General features: G+C 41.5%; 1 protein-coding gene across 1 annotated transcript in view; it reads left to right on the top strand.

Annotated features, from left to right (window-relative positions):
- REXO5 (RNA exonuclease 5) overlaps positions 1-10,970 on the top strand; it is a 43,047-nt gene extending 32,077 nt beyond the window's left edge. Inside the window, 7 exon segments of the mRNA XM_082858165.1 lie at positions 1,481-1,585; positions 2,076-2,213; positions 5,404-5,496; positions 6,129-6,345; positions 6,585-6,769; positions 7,699-7,817; positions 10,709-10,970. Coding sequence (XP_082714291.1) covers positions 1,481-1,585; positions 2,076-2,213; positions 5,404-5,496; positions 6,129-6,345; positions 6,585-6,769; positions 7,699-7,817; positions 10,709-10,781 — 930 coding nt within the window. The 3' untranslated portion in view covers positions 10,782-10,970.
- Positions 10,971-19,455: the final 8,485 nt, after the last annotated feature.

Below are 19,455 nucleotides of genomic sequence, written 5' to 3'. Positions count from 1 at the left end.
TTAGTGAAATACTCATTTTGTTCATGCATAATTTTCCTGATTTCATTAGTTGTCTGTCTATCTATGTTCTCTTTTTTTTTTTTTTTTTTGTCAACTACCTCTCCAATTGTTAGTGCCTGGCATGGTGGAAGGGAAGACTTTCACTAATTGGCTCAGCCTGAGGTTTCAGGACCTCTTGAATATACTTTGAGGATGTGTCTTCTCTGAGCTTGTGCAGGTGCTTTTAGTTGTCTCATATTCCCTGAGCAGCTTGTCCCTGTTTCTCCACAGAGCTTGCAATCTGTTGCTCCTCCTGACATATGCTTTTGTAACTGCAGCTCTAATGTGCTGTGGTGATTGCATATGTTTTCAGTGGCTTCCAAACAAGGCTGCCAGTCCTATCAGTGCTCTGAGTCAGGTGAGACAGAAACTAGTCCCTCAGGCAGTGCCCAGCCTAGCCATGACATTGGCTGCATGGTCCACTCTTGTTTCTGTCCAGAGGGAAGATCTCCAGTGTGGGAAACTTCCTCTGTGTTGAGCCCTGCTGGGTCAGATAGGGGAAGGGACGGATGGGTACACAAAACTACATATTTTCCTTTCCCTTTTGCTGGAATCCCTTCTGGTTGTTGTTGTTTCTGGGTGCTGTAACTTCTCAACTGGTCTCTAGAGTTGTTGCAAAGGTATTCTGGTCTATATAGTGTTAACTCGGTGTCTATGGAAAACTGAGGGCTTAAAGCTGCCTTGTACTCTATCTTGCTGATGTCATGCTCTCTTTTTCTTTTTTTAAAGTGTTGGGGTTTTTTTGAGAAAGATGTGCTGGGAAAAATAAGTTTATAATGCTCTTGGGAGGGACTGGTATTTGTTTTATTTTTTTTCCCCCCCGCAGGATCCTTAATTTCCCTCCTGATTTCTTTATTTCTTTCTTTTTCTTCACTGCAGTGTCTCCAGCAGGGTATTGCCTCTTCTCTATATATCTGATTCTTCCCCAGAAGCACTGCTTCTCTGAGGCTGTCAAGTCTCTTCCTTGTAGTTAAGTGCTTGAACTTTCAAAGTTGTGACCTGTGTTCATTATTTTGGCATTTTGTTGTACTTTCTTTCTGGGGCTGATTTTGTTTGTTTCATCCAAGTCTTCCATGCCCCTTGATTTTTTTTTTTCCCCCCAGAGTCTCTTGTGTCTCTTCTCCCTCTCTTTATTCACAGGCTTGCAGAATTTAACTTGTTTCTTTACTTAGAGGTAATTTGAAGCTTGTAGTAGCCTGCTTCTTAGTAATGCTGAAGATCTGGGTCATATGTGATTCTATTTATTCTCTTTCCTGATTATATGGTTTTTCTACAAGACTGTGTGGTGTCACCATTTTCTTCTGGACCTTGAAGTCAGCCTCATATTGCTTTTTAATATGGGTAAAAAGACAACCGTTGTTTATATTACTGTGGCTCACCTCCATGAGCCACAGTAGACTATTAGGTTCCTGCTTCATCCAGGCTGTGCTGTTTTCTGCAGGTTCTTGAGCAGGCTAGAGTGGAAGTCCCCCTGTTTACCTTCAGCATCGTGCAGTTCTCTCTTGAACCCTTTCCACCCAACCTCAGTGAGGAGATGAGCAAAAGAGTAAGTGAATGGGTTCTGCTAGATGATTTATTTGGCCTATTATAATCTCTCCCCATTAAGGAAAGTAATACACATTTCATTAAGTTTACTGTATACTTCTCTAAATTTTTCTATATGTATCAATATATTTTCATTTTTATAAAAATGGGAATCAGACTATATATACTGTTTTGCAACTTTATTTATTCCTTTAACAGTATATCTTACACATCTGTTCATAACACTATATAATCTTATTTCCCTTGGGCTGCATAGTTTTCCATTGTATGATATACCTATTTTCAGCATTTGCACTTTATAAATTTTTGCTATTCCAAATAATGATGCAATGAAATCCCTGTATACAAATCCTTGTACATTTGGCAAGTGTTTGTGTTAAGAAATTCCTTGAAAGGAATTATCCCATGTTTTGACTCATGATTTCTTTAGATTTGACTTAATTCTCTTTCCACATCCACCTCCTTACTATATTCTGTTGTTTTTCTTATAGATGAAGATCAAGTGGATGGAGATGTCAACTGTCTATGCTGGGCCATTTAGCAAAAATTGTAACCTTAGAGCTCTGAATAGGCTGTTTGAGAGTTTTGGTCCAGTCCTGTCAGTGACTCTTACTCTTGAATCCCATCAGGTAATGAGACAAGAAAACTTAGATTTTGACCTTCTAATCTAGTGTGGGAAATTCAGATGCCTTCTAGGGTCCTTCAGGTATTAGTGATTTGAGCTTGATTGTCACCGACTGGAATGTGAGACATGCTCTGTCTCATGGGAACAGTGTTGACCCATAAGAATGTGTGCCCCATATTGCCAGATCTTCTGATTTTTTTGTTTTGAGAATCAAGAAATCTGCCAATTTTCATATTGTTGGCTCCAATTTTCTTAAATATTATGTAAGCCAGACAAAAAATATGTCTAGTGGTTTAATGTAGTTTATGAGCTTCATGCTTGTGACTTCAGCTTTAAATGATAAAATGCCCTTTCAAAAACAGCAGTAGCTTCCATGTGCCGGGAAGTCTGTAGGGCTTAAATCCAAAGTAGGCTCATAGCTGGGTTAAGATACTAGAGGAGTAGGGCTTTTTTTGGTTGTTGCTGTTAGCTCTCCAATCTCTTGGAGTAAGTTTTGTTTATTAGTTTGTTATTTACATAAAAACCCTATAAAGAATTTAATTATTTTTACTTTTTAAGAAATAATACTTGTATATGGTTTAAAAAATTCATACTTTTTAAAAGGATGTATAGATACATCCTTTTGTATAGATAGAGTAAGCCTCTATCTTCATGGTCATAGCAGGAAGTCAGATAAAGACTAAAGTTACTATATGAAGCAATAACAACATTATAAGCACTATGAGACAGGAAGCCATGAAAAGAATTGAAAATAAAAACTTAGAATATATGTAGAATGATATACAATAACTGGTAACAATGAAGGCCTCCAGGGAGAGAGGAACTAGGTGACTGGGAACAGGGGTTAGGGGAAGACTTCACTGTAAATTTTTTTGTACCTTTAGAATTTTGATATAGGCAACTATTAATCTGGTGCATTAAACTATTATGTGTAATAGCTAATAATACAACTAATAACTATTAGGTTTAGTAACTATTAAAGTGAAGCAAAAATTAAAGTCTCTAAAGCGATCTAACTGCAGAATCCTAGATGTTTAAAATGTGCTTTCCCCAAATCTTTTATTGTCTTTCCTACACCTAAAAACAGAAATAAAAAGATTATCCCTGGGAACATAGACTGAGGGATGGGAAAGGGTATTCAAGGAACTGTCACTCCTTCCTGTAAGTCGTCTTGTCTTTTTTTTTCTTTCTTTCTTTTTGTAAAGTATACATAAAATTTGCCTTTTAAACCATTTTTATGTATAGTTCAGTGTTATTAAGTACATTCTCTCTAGAACTTTTTCATCATCCTATACTGAAACTCTGTACCCTTTAAACAGTAACTCCCCAGTCCCCTTTCTCCCAGGCTTATTAACTACTATTGTGTTTCCTGTCTTATAAATTTGACTACTCTATGTATATCGTATAAGTGGAATCCTACAATATTTGTCCTTTTGTGTCTGGCTTATTTCACTTAGCATAATGTCTTCAGGGTTCACCCATGATGTAGTATGTATCAGAATTTCATTTCTTTTCAAGGCTGAATTATATTCCATTGCATGATTATACCACATTTTGTTTATCCATTCGTCCATCGATGAACATTTGAATTGTTTCCATGTTTTAGCCATTCTGAATAATGCTACTATGAAATGAACATGGATGTACAAGTATTTGTTTGAGTCCCTGTTTTCAGTTCTTTTGGGCGATATACACAGATGTGGAATTTCTGGGTTAAATGATAATTCATTTCATTTTTTGAGGAACTGCCATACTGTTTTCTATAGCAGCTGCACGATTTTACATTCCCACCCGCAATGCCAAGGGTTCCAACTTCTCCATATTCCAGCTGACACTTGGGGGTTTTTTTTTTTTGGTCTTTTTTGTTGTTTGTTTGTTTTTGGCTGCGCCCCATGTGGGATCTTAGTTCCCCAACCAGGGAATGAACCCGTGCCCTGTGCATTGGAAGCTAGGGGGTCCTAACCACTGGACCGCCAGGAATTCCCCTGACACTTGGTTTTTTTTGTTTGTTTTTGGTTTGGGGGGGAGGGTTGTTTAGATAGTAGCCATCCTAATGGGTGTGAAGTATCAATAGTATCTCATGGTTTTGACTTGCAGCTCCCTAATGCTTAGTGATGTTGAGCATTTCTTTGTATGCTTATTGGCCATTGGTATATCTTCTTTGGAAAAATGTCTATGCAAGTCCTTTGCCTATTTTTTAATTGGGTTGATTTTTTTGTGTTGAGTTTTAGGAGTTCTCTATATATTTTAGATATGAATCCTTCAGTAGATATGTGATTTGCAAATATTTTCTCCCATTCGTTCTGCTGCCTTTTGACATTGTTGATGGTTGTTCTTTGATACACCTTTTAATTTTGATAAAGTTTAACTTCTCATATTTTTTTTGTTGCCTGTGCCTTTGGTGTCATATTCAGGAAATCATTGCCAAATCCAATAAAATGAAGCTTTTCTATGGGAGCACTTTAATCTCCATGATGATGCTGTGGCTCAGACCATCACATAGATTTAGATACTCTGGTGTTAATCAAGTGCAAAATAAGTCAATTTGAAGATGCAAATCCAGTGGAAGAACTTAACCTCCCCAAGCTTGTAGGAAAGCTGCTTGTCTAAAACTAAGCTAATAAGGCAAATGGGAATCTCTACCTGTGACTTGCAGCGGTAACTTTAGTGATTTATAATAAATGGTATGGGGGCTTCTCTGGTGGTGCAGTGGTTGAGAGTCCGCCTGCCGATGCAGGGGACACGGGTTCGTGCCCTGGTCCGGGAAGATCCCACATGCCGTGGAGTGGCTGGGCCTGTGAGCCATGGCTGCTGAGCCTGCGTGTCCGGAGCCTGTGCTCCGCAACGGGAGAGGCCACAACAGTGAGAGGCCCGCGTACCGCAAAATAATAATAATAATAAATGGTATGAACAGCAAGTTGGGTAGTAAAGAATTTGTTAGTGCTTCCCCCATACCACCTAGGGAGAGAAGGCTTCAATTTTAAGTGACAAGATTATTTTCTGAAAACCAAGCCCTGAACCATGATGATTCCACTTAAAATTGATGGTCTGTGATCACTGTCTAGCCCAGCACAGCAAGAACATCCATTCTGGTGGCTCTGGCCACTGTAGTTTAGGTGGGCCCCGTTCCTAGCCCCGTCTCTGGCAGTTTGAGCCTGGAAAGCAAAAGTAAGGAAATCTTGATTTTTCTGCAGCCACATCTCTGTATACAATACGAAGTCCTGGAAGGTGCCCAGCTGGCCATAGAGTCTTTGGATGGCAGCCTGGTAGAAGGTACCTGCATCAAGGTAGGGTTTCCAGAGAAAGCATAAAGTAGTACACTTCACTCAATCCTGTATTTTCAGTACTTGTATTTACTCAAGCCTGTATTTACAGCACCCTAAGACATAACAGCTTAGACAAGCACCCTCGAGAGGCTTAACACACAAGATTTTCTGTAATGGAAAGCCTTCAGCCAAGGCCGGCATTCTTATAGTGGTGACCTAAGACATGATAGCTTTTCATTTTTGTCAAAATCAGCCTGGGCTACATCTTCCATGTACTCTTTATCACTACTTAGACCCCAAATGGTTTTTCAGGGTGGTTTTTTTGTGGTTGCCCTTTAGCTTTCAGGGGAATCAAATGGTATTTTGATGTTTCTTATGCAATTAAACAGAATTTCATTGGTATAGAAGGCAGAGAACTGATGGCAGTTGGTGGGGGAGAGAAGGAAAGGGAAGAGAGTATTATTTACACAAAAATATTTACATTTTGTATTTATTTATCTATTAAGTTTCTACCATAGTCCTTTGGGGCAGTTATCATTAGGTTCCTTGTATAGATAAGGAAGCTGCAGAATTAAGCTACTTGCTAGTATGTAACAGGCCTGGGGTTTGAAGTGGTGACTTTTCTACCATTAATGCCATCTTTCCTTGGTTAGGTGCAGAGGCCTGTGACAGAGCTCACCCTTGATTGTGACATCCTTGTGAATGAGCTGGAACAAGATTCTGAGAACCGAGGTACTATATACCTGTCTGGAGTGAGTGAAACCTTCAAGGAACACCTGTTGCAACAGTCCAGCCTCTTCCTGGGCCTGGAAGCTCTGATCTTGCCTAAAGATCTTAAAAATGGAAAGCAGAAAAATTACTGTTTCTTGAGTAAGTCTATGCCATTGAATATAGCCTTGGGAAAGGAGATTAGACATGGTGGTAACATGAGGTCAGAGAAAGGAAATGTTCAACAAGTAATCCCTCCTGGGCTGGACCAGGTCAACATCTCCTGATTTTGTCCTTCTCCCTTGGCTCTGGATGGGCTCCAGCTTGGATGGTGATCAGGTTTTTTGGTTTTGGTTTTGGTTTTGGTCCTTAATAACAGAAGGGGGTATTCTTGTTTTCAGGATTCAAAACTTTCGGCAGTGCCCATAGGGCCCTTGGCATTCTCACAGGCAAGAGCTGGAAGCTGAAAGGCAGGCATGCCCTAACCCCCAGGCACCTCCATTCATGGCTCAGGGGCTTACCTCCTGAATCAAGGCCCCCAGGGCTTCGTGTCATACCTCCTCCCTCGGAGCAGGAGGCTGTGCAGGTGAGTGATTAAATGTATCCTGGGGTTAGGGGGGAGAGGTAGCTAGCTACCTTGGTTTGCTGGCTCTGGTGGTTGGCCTTCTGATGTTTATGGAAATTAGACAGGATAGTCCTGCTCAAGTGACACTTAAGCCTTCAGTCTTTTTTTCCTGCCCTGCCACTAGCCTTACTTCACTCTCCAGTGTCTTCCAGCCCTGGACACACCTTTCTTTCTCCAAGATCTCTCATACTTTTGCCCCCTCCAAACTTGCTAAAATCAGGTTTTCCAGGTGTCTCTCCAAGGGACTTTGAGAGGTTAATACAGGAAGTTGGAGAGCTGGACAAGTCTTTAGTGATCTAGGATTTCCTGAAGTGTAGTACATACATACACAATATGATTTTTGGTGGTCATAGATGGACCTCTTTTTTTCACTTTTATTGTTATGAACTTGTTTTTCTAACATTCATTAAAGTATGCAACCACCACACTGAACGTGTGATTTCATGGATAGTATTACTTAGACGAAGCTAAGGAAGAAATTGACTCACTTTAAAGAAAACCATTAGGGAATATGCAACAGAAGGGTGAAGATAGAAGGTGAATGGTTTAAGTTTGGGAAGCCCTGCCGTGGTCTAATGTCCCACACTTAGCAGATGAGGAATAGACACCAGAGCTGGTGAGTGACTTTGCCCAGGTCACAGAGATACTTAATGTCAGAGGCCAGACTAGAGCTCTCCTTAGTGATTTGGTTTCCCTAACTCAGGACCCTAAACTGACTTGGAGGTCTGGGGATGCTGGAGTGGACGAGGAACCCTGCAGTATAGACTCTGGCTTCAGACTGAGGATTTGTACAGAGCCTTTCCCGGGAGCCTGAGGAGGAATGTTGCAGTCCCTCCAAAGGTCAGCGGTGGGTACTCTGACTGAGTGTCAACACCTGGCTTTGATTCTAGATGCTGAACTTGGACCACCCAAAGATAGCAGCCTGGCGCTGGGGCAGGAAGATAGGAAAGCTCTACCACAGCCTGTGCTCAGGCACCCTCTGCCTCATCCTGCTGCCAGGAACTGAGAGGTAAGGACTAAAGGGTTGCCCCTTCATGATTCTGACCTCTGGACTCTCTGGACTTAAGCTTTTCTTGGAGAAAAGCCTTTTGTTGACGTCCAGGCACATAAACGAAAACTGAAATGAATCATCTCTTAACTCTCACAGTTCTAAGAGAGAGGTATTGTATCCCCATGTTACTCGTATTTGCTTTTATAACTACACTTAGTGGTCCCTCAAGGAGACAGCTCATCCCAGTTTAAAGGCAGAGGTCTTAGGTTCTGCAGCCTCTCTGGAACAAGAGGCACTTGAGTAAAAATGGTCAAGAAGTTCTAGGGCAAGGCCCAGGCTTAGATGTGACTATAACCTACCTTTCCCACATATCAGGAGTGTGTTCCTGCCTTCCCTGCCCTTGCCCCCTTTACCATTTATGTTAACTTTTAAGAGATAGGGCCTGTTTTGCTGTTTCTAAGACTGAGGAATACTGGAGCAGGACTCTGGGTCCAGTCCCAGCTGTATCACCTGTCTCTGCTGACAAGTAGTGGCCAAGCCACTTTCCCACTGTGGATCTCAATTTCCCTTTGGTAAAATGAGGGATTTGGAGTAAATCAGTCATTTTCAAATGCTTGAAACTATAAAACCCTTTCTTTAAAAGAAAAATTGATGTTAAATCTTTACTAAGGCATAAAGATAAGCAATTCTGAAATGGATGAGTAGATATATGAATGAATGTGTATGCTGGGGGAGGAGAGAAAGAGGGAAAGAGGGCTTTTTTTGAAAAAAGCACAGTTTGAAAACCACTGGATTGTATTATTTCTAAAGTCCCTTAAAATTCTGACATTCTAGGATTCTTTCACAGGCCCAAGGTCCCAGGTGGCAAAACATGAATGCCTCAGGCCTTGAAGCCTGGATCAGAAGTTAACTTCCTGTCATAAAATTCTTGTAACATGTATTAGGGCCACTAGTGAAACAGGCTACCTGCTGGGCAGCTTGAGAGAATTACTGTCTCTGAGAAACAGAAATAAGTACTAGGTTTTACAGCAAAAAAAAATCTTAGACTGATATACTTCAAACAGGCTTATGGGTAGACTTAACAGCAAGAGGTTTAAAAGTGACCAAAACTTGCCAGAGAAAGAAAAAAGAAAGCTTTTGTTTAAGAGCTTGGACCCTGAGGGGCAAACTTGCCTGGATAAAACTTCTCAGAGCCAGTGTATGGAGGTAGGGGTAAAATAGGGGTTTCCGTGTACCAAGTGGAATACTTAGCTTGTAGTTCCCCATCGTGTGGGTAGACTAGCCAAGAGAGGGCCAAAGCTTTCTTCTCCCAGAAGTAGCTGGGGTGTTCTCAGGGGATGAGGGCTTAGAGGAGGGAGCACTGGGTCAGGGAGCAAAAAAGGCTTAGGTTCTGACTGAGGCAGAGGTCCTAAGGCATGTTTGACAAGTCAGGAGAAAACTCTGGAAATAGCAAATCCTGTAGTAACAAAACCTGCTGTTACTCCTTTGTTTTAAAAGTTGCACTCTGATTTCCATAGCCATAATGATCAAACCCAGCAGCAGGAGCATGTGTTTCCCCAGACTATACGCTTGCTGTGTGACTGACTTCTCTGGGCCTCATCTGTGCAGCTGTCTCCATGACGCCAGCAGATAACACTTGGGAAAGGGTAAAAGTGGCTCAGGAAGAAGGAGTAGCAAGGAGAGTAGAAGGTTTCCTCGTACTGGGAGCCTGACTCAGCTCTTAATCCTTATACTTCTGGTGACTGCTAAAATTAATACTGAAAATATTAATAATTGCTATAATTCATCAAACCCTTAATGTGTCAAGTACTGCTAAGTGCTTTTATATGCAGTTTTGGTTAAGGTTGTTGAATCTCCATTTAACAAGATGAGAAAAAGGCTCAGATTAAGCAACTTGCCTACGGTCACCCAGCTAGTAAGTGCACAATTAATATTTGAATTCTGATGGTCTCTAGGTCCAGAGCCACTCTCCAGCACTTAGAGCTCCAGTCCTCCATAGCCAGAAGGCCTGTGGCTTGTTAGCTTAAGTTCAGACATCGGGTGGAGACAGATTCTGTGTTTGTCTTTGCTCATTTCTGCCTCCTTTGCCTTGGAGAGCACCTCAGCGCTCTAACCCAATTCCAAGAATATTCACTACATGGTGGCAGGGAACTAATATGTACCAGATGACTCCTAAATTCTAAGCACTGTGCTAGGTGTTTTACAACATACATTATTAAAAGTTAACGTCTTGTAAAGTTTTTCAAACAGTGCCTGGCACATGATAGGTGCTACAAAAGTGTTTTAAATAAAGCAAACAAAATTCTGATAGCAGTTTAAAAGGATTCTGATGACAGACTGCCATTATTACCTGGTTTTGTCATTTAATGGTTGTGTGACTTGAGCAAGTTATGTAATGCCTATAAGCCTGTTTTTTTATTTGAAAAGTGGACATAACAATTGTATCTATATCAGTATCTATATAAGGTACACTAGCTGTTTGGAGGATTAAATGAGAACACATACAGAGTCCTAACTGCTTGACACGCAGTAAGTGCTCCATATATGTTAACATGTTAGCCATTATTGTCTGTAGTCCTCACAAAAGCCCTGTGAGATAGTAATTTTAATATTTCTTTATAGTTGAAGAAACTGAGTCTTAGTTTGAGATCATTCACCCTTAGTTGAGATGTGCCTCACATCTGTTAAGTGGCAGAGCTATGATTTGATTCTAGGCATCTGGGACTAGTCAATATTCTTTCCATTGGACCATTTTCAGCAGGCAGCTTTCCATAAGTTGTCTACCTGCCTGCCCCCTGCCCCATGGCACATACACATATCAAAAAAAACACCTTTTTCCTCTACCTTAGTCTATAACCATTCATTCAACCCTGTCGACAAAAACTATCTTTATTCCTCGTCTGTTGCAGCACTCATGGATCGCTCTCTGGCCTAGGACTGATGGGAATAAAAGATGAAGAGGAAAGCAACATCCTAAACTAGTGTTTGTGAGTCTGCCCACCATTTTCCATGTGCCACATTTCTTAATCCCTTGTGGGCAATGGCAGAGAATTTGGTCAGGCTGCAGGCACTCCAGAGGCTGCCAGACCTCTATAGAGTAGACAGTTTGTGGAAACATTGTACCAGCTTAAGGAGTCTAGTCCATTTATATGACATGTACAAATTTTCAATAAATGCTTAAAATTCAGACATTTCTCATCTTAAGACAAGGTGAGGGGAGGAAACCAGTTTGTACTTTCTTTGTGTCAGTGGGTTTATACACAGGTATTACAGCAGGTGCTTATTTCATGTAGCGCTCCTATTAAATGGTATACTGTATATAGGTAAGGAAACCGGGAGGAGTGACTTCTCTGTGGAGAAAACCCAGGTATTATGTAGTTTGTCAGAGTGGTAACATCTGTGAAGCAAATTTCTGTAAGGCAAACTGTTTTCTATTAATGGCTTTTATAATATTGAAGGAAAAAGATAGGCAGACTGCGAATCTGGCAGGTCCACCAGAGCAAAGTTGAAGACTGACTCTTTTAGCTTTTAACCAATTCAGGAGGCCCCCTTTCAATTTTCAGGGATGCTTCCTTCCTTTCGGAGCGAGACTGCAGTGAGAGACTACCCTTTACCAACCAAGAGACTACCCTTTACCAACCAAGAGACTACCCTTTACCAACAGGTGCCCCCATCACACCAGAGCCCCCCTTAGAAGCTCTAATTTCAGTAAAAGCCTTTGCTTTGTTTTTAATCAACTCTCAAATTGTCAACATTCTTTGTTGGAAAGGACATGGGCACAGGCACACACAGTTCCAAAACTGATAGAGATATTAGCTGCCCTCCAGAAAAGATGAATTAATCTGGCATGTAGTATGTATCATTACAAAAAATCTTGTTAAATTTCTCTCTACCCTGCAATTCCACTCCTAGAGTAATATCCTCAAAAACATGTATGGAGGAGATGTCATGGGGTTATTCAATGGAATTCTAGGTAGCTATTTTTAAAAAATTACGTGTGTGTGCACGTACATGTGTGTGTAAATAAAATCTCTAGTGAAAGAGATCTACAAGAAGCAGCAGTAGACCTCTGGATCCAAACTGCTAGACTCTGAATTCCAGCTTTCCTACTTTTTAGTTAAGTGAGCTTGAATTACTGTAAATTATTTAACATCTCTGTGCTTGGTACATAATAATGGTATACATCTTATAGGATTGTTGTGAAGATGAGATAGTGCATTTATAGTATATTATAGGTTGTATAAAGCATGGAGAGTTACAGGATAATCTGTATAGTTTGAGTAGAAAAAACTATACAAAGATATGCACAGCCTTGGAACAAAACCTGGAAGGCTATATACCAAAATATGAACAGTATTTGTCTCTGGCTAGTGGGATTGGCAGATTCGATTTTACCAAATGCTCTTCTGTATATAGGCCGTTTTTTTTTTTTAAGTCAGCATATATTGCTTTCACAGTTAGAAAAAAATAATTAAAATAACTCTCAAGGTTGGGCATTTGAGGCAGTGTTTAATCCTTTAAATGCAACTTCTATATGATCTGGAAGTTGGTAACCTGGAGCCAGAACTGAAGCTCTTGATTTTGGATGAAGTTCCCCTGTAAAGAGCGAAGTTCCCCAGGTATACTGCTGACATCAGCTGCAAGGCCTTGAGAACATCTTGAAACAATGTTGCTGGATTCTTTCCCCCTGCAGCTGAGCTCCAAAGCTGTGGGAGTTTAGCTGCTGTTTACTTCTTGAGACTCCAGTCCTGAGACACAAAATAAGTGTCTGTCTAGGTTGGCACTTCAGCTGTGCTCCTGGGCCAGTCACTTAACCTTGTTTGAGTCCATTTCTACAGCTGTATAAAATGAGGATGTATCTACTTTTAAGGATTATTATGAATATTTAAAGATTCAGTTTGTGGAAAATGACCAAAGAGTGGGATATGTATGAATTATTTGCCCTCTCTGAGCCTGTTTCCTCATTTTATTTTTTTAATTTTGGCCATGCCACTCAGCTTGCCAGTTCCCCGACCAGGGATTGAACCCCAGCTACAGCAGTGAAAGCATGGAATCCTAACCACTAGACCACCAGGGAGCTCCCTTCAGTTTCCTCATTTTAAAGATGGCAACATTAGTACCTACTTCATAAGGTTGTTGTGAGAATTAAATTAGGGAAAGCCTACATTTTATTGAGGATCATCTTCCAACTGCATATTCACAGAGCAGATGAAGTTTCCCTGTGCCAAGAGCACTCCCTTTGCTCCTAGGAAAAGCCAAGGCCATTCCTTTTCCTGGATGGGTGGGGGTGGAAGTTTCCCCACGGGCCCCCAACTCTAGAACTCTACAGAGATAGGCCTGGACCATAAGGTCTCTGGGGCCCCGGTCTGCACACACTGTTCTTTCAGCTGATGCTCCCACCTTTTGGAAGCCAAAGCTGCCAACTTGGCCTCTTGCAAAACACACATTCCATTCATAAGTGCGTTTGTGCATTTTTCCTCCCACACCCTTCTAGGCAGCCAATGCAGAGCTGCCAAGGCAGCTGCAGGAGCAGCGTCTCATGTGGGGGGAAAGGCAACTTGAAGGGTTTTCACAGAACACTTGGTTTAGGCTTTGAACACATTACTCCCCAACTTTCTGGCCTCCTCACCCATAGTGGGGTGGTTTAGTAGTACACTCAGTCATGTCATTTTCATTTCCTTTTGTCCCCCTTTTTGTAAATTCTCTTCCCTATTATAAAGGAAATCCATTAATGGAAACTTGAAAAATCTAGAAAAGTTAAAACCATATCTAATCCCACCACTCAGTCAATGACTGCCCCTGTTTTACAATCTTCTATCATACTTTTTCCATTATGCAAAAGCAGTTTTTAATAGCTGCATAATATTCCAACATGTTGATGTGTGCCATAATTTCTAAAACAGTCCCCTATTGTTGGCACTAAGTTGTTCCCAAATGATGCTGCCAATCATATCCTTGCACATACATCTTTGGCAGATAATTATTTCTTGAGGAAAAATTCCTAGAAGTGAAATTATTTAAAAAGTATGAACACTGAAGGATTTTTTAATTCCAGGAAAGTTTTTACCTTGTGTTTGCTAGCATCGATTTGTTTCAAATCTTTGTTAATTTGACAGATTAAAAAAGTTTTTCAGGGCTTCCCTGGTGGCGCAGTGGTTGAGAGTCCGCCTGCCGATGCAGGGGACATGGGTTCGTGCCCCGGTCTGGGAAGATCCCACATGCCGCGGAGCGGCTGGGCCCGTGAGCCATGGCCGCTGAGCCTGCGCGTCCGGAGCCTGTGCTCCGCAATCGGAGAGGCCACAACAGCGAGAGGCCCGCGTACCGCAAAAAAAAAAAAAAAAAAAAAGTTTTTCATTATAGGTTTAATTTCTGTTTATTTGAATACCCTTTAGATTAATCTTCACTTTATTATTCCCCACACCTCTTAGATTGTCATTTGCTATTTTTTCCAGAAGGTTTTGGCCAATTGTTTTTCCTTAGAGAGTTGTCCGTATCCTTTGCTCATGTTTCTGTTGTCTTTTCCATAATGAATTTTCCGTTCTGAATTTTTAAGGTCTCTTTACACATTAAGTATAGTGTCCATTTGTCAATTATTGCAAAATTTGATGGCAGTCTCGTCCTCAAGGATGTTGCCCTCAGAAAGGGAAAGGACCTCCAAGATCTCATCTTCAGTTTCCTTTAGCTGCTGCTTCTTCTTGGCACTTTCCACAATCAACTTGTTCTTTTTCTCTTCCAGTTCTGGCTTCTTTTGGTGGCCACGATGCCAAGGAGTTGATCTTGGAGGCCCAAGGGGTTGATCATAAAGTTGAGGAGACAGACTTTAACGGTGACTTCAGGGAGATAATGTGGGTTCCTCAAACGGGTTGTGATATATAACTTAAAATCCCTGGAATATTCAATGATGTTTTCACCAAGCCTCATGCACTCAACCCCTTGCTTTCCTGAGCATAAACAATAACTAGACAGAAAATACAATGAAAGGAAGCTAAGATGTACCACAATTAGACTTCCAGAATGTAAGAGCCAGATGGAGCCATCAGGGATCGTGTTAAGTCTAAGCCCCCCATCCTCCCAATTTGGCACAGGGGGAAGTTGAGCCCCCAAGAGGGGCAGTGACTTGTGAAGGGTTGTGTGTGACCATGCCAACCTTCTTCTCTGGATTCCCTGCATTACTCACCTAACAGCCTTTTGGAAACCTTAAACTTGTGTGTCTTAGGTGTTTTATAAATCACAGATGTTCTTCTAAATCCTAACACTGATAGAAATAAGTCTCGATTTTGTAGATGACTAAAAGGAAACGCAGAATTTAACTTTCCGAAGGTCACAGAGCAGTAGCACTTGACAGTTTTCAGTTTGCCTCCTTTGCCTTAATCACTGCCAACCTAATAGATGTAGGAGCCAACCATTTAGAACAGTGTTCACTTTTTGTTCTTTGAGGGAATCGACCTCAGTTGCTAAGGTAAGACTGTTTAGGTAGTGGCCCTGTGAGGACTCATTTGCTTCTTGCCTACAAGTCCTGGGACTCCAAAAGCCATTAAGCTTGGTGAGTGGGAGGTCAACGATCCATGTTTGTAGCTAGGGATCCTGTACCATCTGGATTATTTTACAAAGCACAGGATTTGCCATCCAGTATGTTGGTGGAAGAGGCTCCTGGTGGGTAAAGCTCACCCCAGAATGAAGTCACTGGTTTTTTTTGTTTGTTTGGGGGTTCGTTTTTTGTTTTTGTTTTTTGCAGAATTATCAATAGTCAAGTAAACAAAATTTATTAAGTCCAACAGCAGGTTACCTTCCAAATAAAAAAGTGACAATAATGTGTGTAACAAGTTAATTAAAAAATTCAAGGAGCCATTTGGAGAGTGCAACAGTGCAGAGAATAAAAATCAAAGTATTGACTTGTCAACAAATCTGTACAACTTCAAGAAACAGACACATTGGTCACAAACCAAGAGGAATCCACAAAGGTGGAGGGTCACATGAGTAGTGGACTCATCACCTCAGCGGGTTAAGGCAGGGTATCTTATTTGTAGGACCAATTTATCCACGCCCCATTTGCCTATTGCTTCAAATTCCCCCTTTGAAACCTAGAATCTTATTCATTAGTGCAACAGGTAAGAGCAATTAATAACAGACTCAGGGGGCTGGGACCAGGGTCAGAGGGAAGACACTCCTCTCAGAATAAATGTGTGTTGGGAATAAAACCACAGCAGCTGCTGAATGGCTTTGGCAATATCCAAGATTTGTGTTGAAAGTTTCTACTAGGGAAGGTGGGTGGTTGGAAGAGCAGGCTCAGTTTCCAAGAAGAGAAATAGGGAGGAGGATGTGATGCCCTAGTACCTGAATCAGAAGCAGAATCTGATGGTTACTCAATTTTGTCTTTCAATGAGGAAAAACACCTGCAGATCCTCACTGTAAGGCAGTGCCAGTCAAGGTGAACCTGGATATGTGCTATAATTACAGCTTAGCAAAGGAGTAAACGCTGAAGGGGAAGTGGGTGGGAACCCCTCTATATGAATCAGAAAACAGACTGTGCATTCAGAGGAAGATCAATGTCACGTGTTCTCAAATGAGTCCCAATTAACACTTTAATGACTTAATAGTCCTTTGAAGTCCGTCTTCTTTAAACAAGATACTGCTGGAGTCCCCCAAGGAAGACCTTGTCAATTACCAAGATGTTCAGGTCATCACTAACCAAACATAAGACAGAAATGGCAAAGCGGGCTACTACAGCAAAACAGCAGCTTTCTCCCAGCCCTTATAATTGTGTAATTGGGTCTACCTTTGGGCTTCACTGCACTGAAGACTTGACTTTAAATGCGGCAAGCCAAACACAGTCCTAAATACAGATCTTCTGTTTTTTTTAAACCTATACCAGGTCCTTATCCCAGTAATTTCCTACCGTTGTTTAAATTTGGCATGGTATAGTATATGAGGCCATCACGTGAACTGTGGAGTCCCACACCCTGCAGGCTCCAGCACTGAGGACTGAATTTTGCCACCAGTCCTTGGGAGATCCGTACTGTTTAAAAGACCAAAAATAATGTGTGGCTTAATCTTTCTTTCTTTCCAAAAAGGCTAGTTTGTGCCTTCCTTAGGGAAGTTTAGTATTGAAAACACTGCCTTGTACGTTTTCTATTGGATTTCCTTGGGGCTGAGGGCTTGGTTGAAATTTGGATCTTTACCCAGCTCTAGATTTTTTTTTCTTATCAGAAGGGTAGAAATGGGATCTTGGACCCAACTCACACATGTGAGCACATCTGGCAGGGAGAACTGCTGAGGCAACTAGCTGAAGCATAGCAAAGTGTCATTACAGGAGGCAGGGCTAAGAATGATACATTCAAATTTGGCAGGGATAGGGGAAGAGCAATTAAATGAAGCACACTTCATCTCATACAGCTTTCTAATCAATTGCTAAAGAAATACCACAGAAGCTCACACACAAAACCGCTGCCAAGGGCTTCCCTGGTGGCGCAGTGGTTGAGAGTCCGCCTGCCGATGCAGGGGTCACGGGTTCATGCCTTGGTCCGGGAAGATCCCACGTGCCGCGGAGCAGCTGGGCCCGTGAGCCATGGCCGCTGAGCCTGCGTGTCCGGAGCCTGTTGCTCCGCAACGGGAGAGGCCACAACAGTGAGAGGCCCGCGTAGCGCAAAAAAAAAAAAAAAGAAAAACCATTGCCAAAAATCAAGCAATTTCCCAACATATTCAGTTTGTTGTAGCCACTCTGATATTTGCCTATTTTCAAAATGGCATCCACATCCTGCCCCTCTCCACACCACCACACCACTCTGGTGTCATATTGTTAAAGTGAAGGGTGCACTGGCTTACTTGAGGGGCATGCATTGACCTCTTCAACTCATTGAGTGAGCAATTACTGCTCACTCATTAAGCAGCAAACCTATCTCTAGGTGAAGAGGAACAGGGACCTTTCATTTCCCACAAGTGCAACTGCAAACCCTACACACACACACTACCTTGGATCCCTTTGCAGAAAACTGCTTTTCATGAGAAAGTTAATGAGCATTGGCCCAGGCTACTGCAGAAGCTTGAATTCCTTGCATTAAAGACTCAAACCTGGAAGGAAACTCCCTCCCTGACCATTCCCTTTTCAGGCTTCTAATTTGCATTTTTGCAACAAATAGACCATTAAATATATAACCCAAAATAATTTTTTTTAATGGTTCTTTTGTTGAGGAAGCTGAAGAGCTGAATTAAAACAAAAAACCACCCATCAAAGCACACCTAATGCATGGAATCGTGCCTTCTTATAGGCTGGGGAAAGAATCCAGTTCCTCCAGAGTCCTCAGGATATTCAGCATCTACCTCTTGTGCCCTTCTCTCCATACACCCTTCTGATCTGAGACAGAAAAAGCCTTACCTGGCTAGGAGCAGCCTGCCTTTACCCTTATTCAACCTCTACCCAATCCAGAATTGGGAAAAACTGGGGGTTGCACACTGACTGGATGAAAAGGCAGTCTTGTTAACACCTCACTCTAGATGCCCTGACTACAGTTGAGACGCAGAACCTGCTAGGACCTCTAGAAACTCTTCATATCAAGGATCTTGTGTCTTAGGCTAGAACAAAGCCAGACATCTGGACTGGGACCCTCGTCAGCTTTCCAGCAGTACTGCCAACCTACTGTGGCTGACTTTAAAGTTTCCCATCCATCCCTCTAAGAAGGGGCAACTGTCAGGGTTAGGATTCAAAAAAGAAAATCTAACTTCAAGTATGTTCCCTATTGCCAATACCAATTTTAGAAAAACATCGACTGCAGAAACTCCTTAAATCATTTGTAAATATGGGAGCCCAGAGCCATAGGCTACTAATAAAGGAACTCAAAATAAGTGATTCCTGCCCAGGCTGAGAAACATACCGGGGAGGGAGATGGGGGTAAGTTGGGGGAGAAAACTCCAAATGTTTAATAGACAAACTCTTCATTACCCCAAGAGTGTAAATTTTTTTTATTTAAAAGATTCCCTTTTCAATCTGTTCCAAAGTGTTGGAAGCTGAACAGTACAAGTTCCTGCCACCCACCCTTCCAGTACAGTTTTATGAGGACATTTTTTTTTTTAATGGAAAAATAACAAGAGGACCCTCTACTGAAACCAGGTAAGACCAGAGTCAGCTCCTGTGTGGCAGTTTGGCCAAAGCTGGCCTTACGGAGCGAGCACGCAGAGGAGTCTGGGGAACTGGGACTCCCTCTTGTGAGGAAAAGGCTGAGAAAATTAATCTTCTCTTTAATGAAACTGGTCCAAATTCTGATTCAAAAGCCTCCATTATGATGTTCCCTGGCACTCTTCTTATACTATATATATTGAAGGCTCCCTTTTATAGCCAGTTTTAGCAGGCAAAGAAACAAAGAAATATAGATACATATATGTGTATATATATATATTTTATATAGGTAAAATATATACATATATATGTATATATACATATTTGGGGGTAGGAAAAGGAGAGGTGGGTCATGTAAACCTAAACAGTCATCACATTACCCCAAATGAGCCTGACGTTAACAAAGAAGAAAATAAATAACTTCTGGGGGTTAAGTGACAACATGGGTGCAGCAAGAAGGGAAAGGGCACACGTTTTAACTATTAAATACATTTTTATATTTGTTTGGCAGAGTTCAAGCCAGTCCAGGCTTCTGCACTTGCCAGA

This window comes from Leucopleurus acutus, assembly GCF_964270905.1.
Source record: "Leucopleurus acutus genome assembly, chromosome: 16".
NCBI lineage: Eukaryota > Metazoa > Chordata > Mammalia > Artiodactyla > Delphinidae > Leucopleurus > Leucopleurus acutus.
The sequence above is the reverse complement of the archived record's forward strand: the minus strand, read 5'-3'. Positions and strand labels throughout refer to the sequence as shown.